The 8,875-nt window shown below is 32.1% G+C and overlaps 1 protein-coding gene across 1 annotated transcript; it reads right to left on the bottom strand.

Annotated features, from left to right (window-relative positions):
• Positions 1-275: 275 nt before the first annotated feature.
• LOC126675292 (ADP-ribosylation factor GTPase-activating protein AGD12-like) lies at positions 276-5,802 on the bottom strand. The gene is made up of 9 exons (XM_050369906.2): positions 5,690-5,802; positions 5,183-5,257; positions 3,871-3,952; positions 3,462-3,537; positions 2,205-2,368; positions 1,870-2,005; positions 1,454-1,573; positions 917-1,012; positions 276-694 (listed from the first exon to the last, which is right to left on the bottom strand). The coding sequence occupies exons 2-9, from the start codon at positions 5,217-5,219 to the stop codon at positions 413-415; spliced, it is 993 nt and encodes a 330-aa protein (XP_050225863.1). The 5' UTR covers positions 5,220-5,257; positions 5,690-5,802; the 3' UTR covers positions 276-412.
• Positions 5,803-8,875: the final 3,073 nt, after the last annotated feature.

Raw genomic sequence — 8,875 nt, 5'->3', positions numbered from 1 at the left:
TTACAATTTTAAAAATTAATCATAGTTTAAATTATATATAAATTTGATTCCGCGCAAACGCGCGGGATTACGACTAGTATGAAATCATTCTCTTCTATCTCTGTTAACAAACCTTAATCAGCAGTTCAAAAATTGAATGATCATTTGTTCAAATTTTGAGGGCAATAAAAATGAGAGAGATTCCCAGAATTTGTTTGAAAAAAAATTAAACATTGTACATAAAAGGCAAGCCAATCATTTATATTCTCATTTCTCACCTTGAACCGAACAGACCGTAAAACGAAAGAATGAATGAATAATACAACTCAAAGAAAGTAAACATCGCCGGTCCGCCGGGATAGTCAACTAATTCAATAAAATTACAGAGGCTTTGTTATTAAAATAGGTGGGTATAAACAGCAATAATATGTAGCTATTGATTAAGAGCAATCCACTCTAAATCTAACTGTAGGTCACCAGATTCTACATTCTGGAGCTTGAGTGAGATCTCTTGTTTTACCTTGCCATCAACAATGTTAATTATGCTATCATCTAGAAGTGCATTGTCATGTGATTTCAGCCATTTTCCTATTTGCATATTTCCAAACATTTCTGGGTTCCCAAATGCCATTGCTGACGTTATCAACGGCTGGATATCTATCTCTGCTTCTCCCATTATGTCGTCTGCTGAAAATGTGTCGTAGTCATATACTTGCTGCATACGAAAAATGAAATATTAGAGAATTTTCTGATTTCCTTTTTATTTCTCATATATATGGCATCATATTATGATTTAGGAATAGAATGTAGTTGACTAGATAAGAGTATCTGTGTTCATCAGTACGAAGGGGGAAAATAAGATCCAGTCTTTCGGCTTTGAAAAAGTAAATGGATATGCAGAAGAAAACGTAATACAAAAAGGAAAAAAGAAGCTTACCAACTTTACAGGCCCAAAATCATGAGGAACGGACAGCATACGTTCCTCGTTCCAAACTGGATTAAGATTGCTTTTTACTACACTTGTCTGAACTGTCTAATGAAAAAAAAAACACCCACTTAATCATCAGTAACAAGCACTATCTTTATTCAGCTTTCAGCACCATTCTTGACTCTTTTACTGAAAGTCTAATTCATCTATTCAATCAAATTAGCAGACATTTACATATCACAATGTACAAGTAATCTATAACTTAAAGGAAACACTTTCGTCGACACCATAGATATCCGCACGCACAATGACTAGTCATCCAACCATTGAATCGTTTTAAACAGTCACTAACTGGTTATTTTATGCTTATACATGCACACAAGACAAAACAGGCCCTAGGAAATCCACAACAAATAGCAAAAACCAAAACAAGTTTGAAATTGAAAAAGTTATTTGAACCTTGTATAAATCTACAACTTTGATAATGAAAAAAAGAAAAGAAATAAAAATGAAACAATAAAAGAAGAAAAGAAAAATGTAACTAACTTGCTTCCCAAGAGTGAGGACCACATAAGGATCACTTGACATCATATCTCTAATAGCTAAATTTGTACCCTTTTTAACTTTGACCTTCAACAATCCAATAAATTCCACCATGCCTTCCTCCTGCAAATTTCAACACCATATAGCTGAAGTTATTTTTGTTACCAATCCATAGATTCTGAAAATTAATTGTGACCAAAATTTGTTGTCAATATCAACCTATCATAAGTGATTCATCATATGAGTAACAGCACAAGACTATAGAATAATATCATGAAGGTATGTTGAGCTAAAAGGAATCCATGTGATGCATAAGTCATTAGTGCATTGTCGGGCAAGATGGGTAGAAAAGTTTGTACCCGTCTACAAGAACAGATATGATAACTAAAACAGGAAGAAAGAAAAACACCGAAAATTACCGATTTCTGCGGTGTACTTGAAATTCGAAAACTATCCAAAATCTTCCTAGAAAAGCTTGATTGGACAGACATAGTAGACTTCCCTGACGTAATCCGCAAACTGGGCTTCAAAAATTCTTGGAGCTCATACTTAGACCTACATGAAAAATGAAAACATTAAAGAAATCGCCCAATACCCAGAGCTGCATAAATTTTGAATTAGCTCTCGTACTGATCATACAAATAGGAGAAAATCATAAATATGGTAAATTGTTATAGTTGTAGGTCATAGTCTGGAATGTAAATACTTTAGGAACTGGTTTTCATGCAAAGTTCCACAAACGAATAACTCCAACCTGATGAATCTCATCCGCTCGTCATGAGCAGCATCTGGATGTGGCTTTGAAATTCCTTCTGGTATAAAGGCCTCGTATATTGAATTAGCAGAATAGTTTCCTCCCACTTCAACCATGGAATCAACTTCATCCTCAGACCACTCATCCAATGTCAAAGATAAAACCTGAACATTCAAATATGTTGCCCCTGAGTGAGAAATCAGAAATTAATAGTTCAAGGAGGCTTTTGAGCATTACCATATCTTAAAACAAGGACAAAAGCTCATAAACACAAAATCCAGGCATCAATAACGTAAGTTTAGCATATTTGAATGTACATGAACTTTAGACCCAGAAACCAAGATATCTGATTCCACTTTTTACACACTATGAGTTACCAATAATCAACCTTCTATTTTATAAAAAAGAAAAGAGACTTCAACCAGATACTTTCAACCTAAGAATTAAAGATAGAAGGTTTGGCAAATAGTTTTAACAGTGAAAAATTTATTGCTACTATTAAAAGTTCAAACAATGAGAATTTAACAATTGTTGACAAGATATCAGCTATGAGAGGTTGCTATTCAAGTGTTGCAAAACTTGCAAACACAGTGGGTTCAATCTAACATGTTTTTCCCTGTTGAGATGGTTTGGACTATTTAAAGTCTCTCTGTTGTTTTCGAGGACAATTGTATATGGTTTGCCACTTTGGAGACTTTAATTGGTTTAAGATGAAGATATTGCTAGTAGAAAAGAGCATGCTTTAGAAAAGACACGAGTTTCATTCATTCAAAATTTGGCATTTCTGCTTCAGGGGGATTCCAATATAGCGTCTTTAGTATTATTCAGCTTCACCTAGAAGCGTTGTTTCTTGATGTTGTGGTTTTCCAATTATATTATCCGACATAGAGGGATCTAATCCTTCAGGATGTATTTTACTTTTCTATTTCATATATGTTCTTTTAAAATTTGGAAAAGAGAGAGAGAGAAATTCAACCCATACAAGAGATAAAATTTACAATAGTATCAAATAAGTAGTATGCTTCATCTTTTGGGTATTTTCTTCATCTTATAACAGCATAAGATTAGAGAAGCTTCTAATATATGCAGGCCAAGCGAACATTAATGTTTAAGTACTAATAATCCAACAATCATTATATCTTCAAGTGGGCAGCATATTGCAAATAAACACCAGTCATATGCTCATTATGCTCCGTAAATGGTGTAAGACCATAATTGAAATGTTAAAGTTAAAACCAATGGTATGCAAGCATTTACCTTTGAGATGTGAGTACCAAGGCTTCTATGCACACCACAGCATTTTACGCATATAAAAACTCCAATATTTGCAGACCTGCAAATAAAGTTTCCAACCAAGTCCTGATTAACTTGACAAAGCATATGTCAGAAATGAAATTAAATTCTTGATCTTTGCGTTCTTTCAACAACGAAAAATATTTTTCTTGAATCCACATGCATAGAAATGTTACTTGGCATTTTATAGGCTTAAGAAGAAACATGCACAGCTCTATTACATACTCCTCATCCTTAAAAACCTCTCTGTTCCACATATATAGGTTGAACTTAGTTTTGTGGCTGTTCCTTTGAATGCGGAAGCAATCACTCCAGTAACATAAATAATTATTGCAAAAAGTCTCTAAAGTCAATTAAAGCCTTAGCAACTTACGCCCATTTAGGATCCGGAGCACCACAATCAGCACAAAAACGATTATCACTTTGGAGCATTAAATCTTTTAATCTTCTTTTACCTGCAAAGTAGAAATCACAAAATGTGGATGGGTTTGTAAAATAATCTTGCAAGGTGCAAAGTAGTCAAATGAATAGATGCTGAATATGGAATACCGATCTTTTCATTTATTTATTTTTGTGCTCATTTTATACATACTGGAAACATTCTACAACTTATTACACACACAATGTGATTAACATATGCACCAGAATGAATTTAATTTTGTTCTATCTATCAACAACAAAAATTGCGACGTATTTTAAAAGCGTCTGGGAGAAAGAAAGAAAGAAGCATGCAGTATACTCAATTTCATCAATAAACGCTAGGAGGTGGTAATAAAGGAACAGAAGAACAAAAACAATAAGGATCAACCCCTTTAATCATTCAGAATTCTCCTTCCTCCTTTGACTTCCTCGTAAAATTTAAAATAGTATTGCAGTAATAATAGCATCAACTAAATGGTTTACAATTAAAATAAGATCGCCAAACCTAGTAATTAAACTTATAATCACAGTTAGAAAGATAACACAAAACAATACTCTTCCTATGGAGCAATGTCGATCATATCTGGGTTAAGAAATACTAAATTCTTCAACCTATGCATAGCTTCTAAAAGTATGAATGATCTGCCAAAAAACAGCTTAATTCAACACAATCCGAAAAAATGTGAATTAAGAGTTAAAAGACTCCGGGCAGATTAAGAATTCCCTATACTATTAAATAAATTAAAACTTCTGCAAAATTAACAATTCTAATCATAAAAGTGGTTCAAGTTTCTAAACAAAGTTGGACTCCTAGTTAAAGAGTGAGGAGGGAAAAAATTCCAGATTCATAATCTGTCTCAACATTGCCTGGAATGCAAATGAGAAGGCACCAATGCAAAGCACCTCATTGCCCCAGGAACATCTGTGTTTCCCTTCCAAACAAACACAAATAATAATAATATATATATATATAGCTGAGACTCCAAAAGATTTCTTCCGTGCAATACGTTCCCTACCATCAAATAGCGTTACGCAATGGCCATTTCTTTCCTTGGAGAATTAATGAAGATCTCCAGAGCCTTATGATATGATTATTTGTTTTCTAGTATAATATATAGCTATCCGATAAAAGAACATTGTACTTTCACATAATAATCATCAACTAAATCCTCAATTCTAAGTTGACAATTTGATCTACTATATTTTAGATTATTAACTCGGACAGTAAAAACAAACATCACTAGCTTGAAGCATCAGTAGCACACCTGAACCAGGTCGTTGATGATCGGATGCACGACTCATTGCTTTGTCGAAAACCACAATGCATCCACCTAAAATTCCTGCAATAAAAACCAAATATAAACAAGAATTCAGCAACATAGGAATTAAAAAAAGAGGCCAGGCAAACTCTTAAGAAAGAGATATTTCATGTTCAAATGATCAAAAGACTAAAAACCCAATCATCTCTGCATCAAAAGATGGAATCTTTATTACTTGTGGATAAACAAAAAAAGGATTAAATATTTACTAACAGAAAAATGAATGATTTTGGCCATCTTTAATCAGAACCCACATGAGAAATCCAAAGTCATACATTTTTTGAGAATCCAATTATACAAACAAGTAAATTATTAAAAAAAATATAAGATTAACTTTCTAGTCTAAATAGATGATTTTCAATTGAATAATTCATAAAAATTAAAAACATAAACAAAATTATGAATGAATCACAAATTGAGGATAACATATATGAGAGGGAATTGGGAATTTACCAGCCAATTGAGAATCTGAATTCAAATCCGATTTCGTTTTTTGTTTTGTTGTTTCAGAAAAAGAATGCAAAAAGCTGCAATCTTTATTGTTTTTCGTTGAAAAAGATGCACCCTTTTAATAAGGACAGTTTAAAAATAATAATATACTCCAAATATTTAATTTATTATTTTGCAAATTTATAACAAAAATATATACTATGGTTATGTTTTACTTTTTTTTTTTTCCGAGCAATATAAATTGATATAATAGTCAAAGAAAGAGAATGATGATGTATTATTTGAGATAAATATGTATGTATAATTTATAATTTATAATTACACAAATAGCATTTTTATGTTTATTTATTCGATTATTTATTAGAAAAGATGAAATCATATGGAAAGAAAAAAAGATAAGATATTATTACATTGGTGGTGATGTGCATAACTGCTTTAACTGTAGTTTCAGTTCTGATGGTTAGCTAAAAATGGTAAAAATTCAAAAAAGTTGTTTAAATATTTCCATTTTTTACTCCTATTTATTATTTGATATTAAATAGACGGATTGAGATTTCCTCAAGTTCATGTGAACTTGAGGGGGTCATGTTCACGATCTAAACCGTTTATTGTAAAATGAATGGTGTAGATTAATTTGATTAAAATTGTGTTTTTACGATCTACACTGTTCATTTTTTTAATGAGCGGTGTAGATCGTGAACATGACCTCCTAAAGTTCATTTTGAACTTGAGGGAATCTCAATTCTAAATAGACATTATCTTTTCTCAAAAAGAGTAGTTATTACCCGGATATAAATATTAAATTTAAAAACTATATTTGTAGTTTTATCTTAAATTACTAATATAATTTAACACAGTTAAAATAAAAAAAATTGTAAACAACATTTTATAGTATATTATTATATTTATCATAGTTAAATTAATAGATAATTTTATCATTTTATATCTAAATATATTATTATCCAAAATTATCTTTAATAATTTTATTTGGATAAATAACAAAAACATAGCAAATGTTTCTAATCTTTTCAAAATTGTTAAGTCTTTTAAATTATTTTCACCCAATTTTTTTCTACATTTATACATGTCTGCTAAAAAGACAACATGTGTCTCTTGTGTCGACGCATCAGCATTTCGTATGTCCTCTCATCAACATCAATATGTTAATCGTTATAGATATATTTTAACTACATATCAATACATTTCGGTTACATCAAAAAAAATATTAAAAATAGTTCAATTACATTTTCTTTCAAATAAATATTATGTATTTTATACATATATGATAGATTCCAAATACATATAAGAAACAACTCAAATACATTTACTTTTAAATATATTTAATTTATAGATGTGTTTCAAATGTATTCCTAGATGTACTTGATATACATATTATTGATACATAATTTATACATCCTTTCAATATATAACACATAATATTCATATCTTTGATATATAATTTATACATTTTTGTAATACCCCAAAATATTTAAGTATTTAATTGGACCACGTGTCCAGTGTTGCATCGCCGGAGTAGCGATATCGGAAGGATTTCCGAGAAATTAAGATAAGTATAAAACTTTAGCAGGACGGTTTTGAAAAAGATTATTGCGAGGAATTTAATATTATATTTCAATTCTAAAGTTGGAATTGGAATTAGAAAAGAAAAATGTTAAGAAAGTCGCAAAATAAAGTACAGGGACTAAAATGGTAATTTAACCATATACGACCCGAAGGGATATTATTTCGCCAAAGCCCGCGAAATATTTTATAGTATATGAGGTAAAAGTTTCGGGTCAATCGGAGACCTTTTAAAATTTGGACGCGGATGCGTTTTGGGCTAAATTGTCACTTTTGAGAAGTTTAAGGGCTAAAGTGTAAATTAGCCAATTAAGTCTCGAGAATAGTAATTAAAAGATTTTGACGGAAAATAATAATATTGAGTTAATATTATTTATATGAATATAAATAATACGTATCGACTCGAGTTAAAAGGATAATTTAACCGTTTGGTTAAATTAGAAAGTTTAAAAGAGAAATGGTTTAAGTTAAAAAAATGAAGGATCAAAATGGACAATTAGCCAAGATATATATGATAACTTTCCTTAAGAGTAAGGAAAGGAAGTGATGATCAGAGGAAGCGAGAAAGTTACAGAAGCTTTCGACGATCGATTACGATCCGTCGCCGTTTCGCCGTTTCTCGTCCAAATCGCGAGTTCTTTATATCGATTCGTTCAGAATTCGATTCTCTATCATCGCTAAGCTTCAAATCAAGGTAAGCTTGACGTTTTTATTATGAGAATTGATAAATAAGGGTTATTTCGTTTTAACGAATTAAACGAATCGTAATCGCGTTTCTACTAGCGTTTTTGATGATAATTGAGATGGTTATTAATGGAAATCGTGCTAGAATCGACTTTGGATGTTTAAGCACGTCGGAATTGGCCCGGGGAATGAACCCCGGGGCTGCACATCGGCAGCCGTTTGCTGCACGAACGTGCAGTACACGTTCGTGTAGCATACTACACGAACGTGCAGTACACGTTCGTGTAGCAGACTGCACGAACGTGTAGCACACGTTCGTGTAGTACACTCCACGAACGTGGAGCACACGAACGTGCAGCGTACTCTGCACGAACGTGCAGTACACTGCTGCACGAACGTGCAGTCCTTCGCCGAGTGAGGAATCCTGATTTGGGCTTTCTGGGCCCTGACGCGACGCAGAAACTCGATTTCAAACAATTTCAAGTCGTGTAATCAATCGTGATTCGATTGAATATCAAAACGTAAACTAGGACGTTTAAAAGAGAAGTGTGATTAAAAGATTATGAAAGTTAAGAATCGTATTTGAAATACGATTATGTTAACCTAAGTTTATAACTTAGGGTTTTGATATTAAATCAACGTTTATGAATTAAACGTATAGGTAACTCGATTAAGTAACTGACGTACCGACAAGCTATCAAGCCAGTTAGCGGGAGTGGATATGTGATTGGACAACGCATGGAACTTACGCTTGCGGGATTATAATAGTGCAGTTTTGGATAGCGGTCACTGTGAGTTGCACTTTACTTTCGTGTATTATATATATAAAGTCATTTCATATTGATATGTATACTGTTTTTACGCATCGCATGTTAGATGATTTGATTAAATATTATATGTTTCTATCAAATGTATATACGAGAA

This window comes from Mercurialis annua, linkage group LG3 (genome assembly GCF_937616625.2).
Source record: "Mercurialis annua linkage group LG3, ddMerAnnu1.2, whole genome shotgun sequence".
NCBI lineage: Eukaryota > Viridiplantae > Streptophyta > Magnoliopsida > Malpighiales > Euphorbiaceae > Mercurialis > Mercurialis annua.
This window is presented reverse-complemented; position numbering and strand designations above follow the sequence as displayed.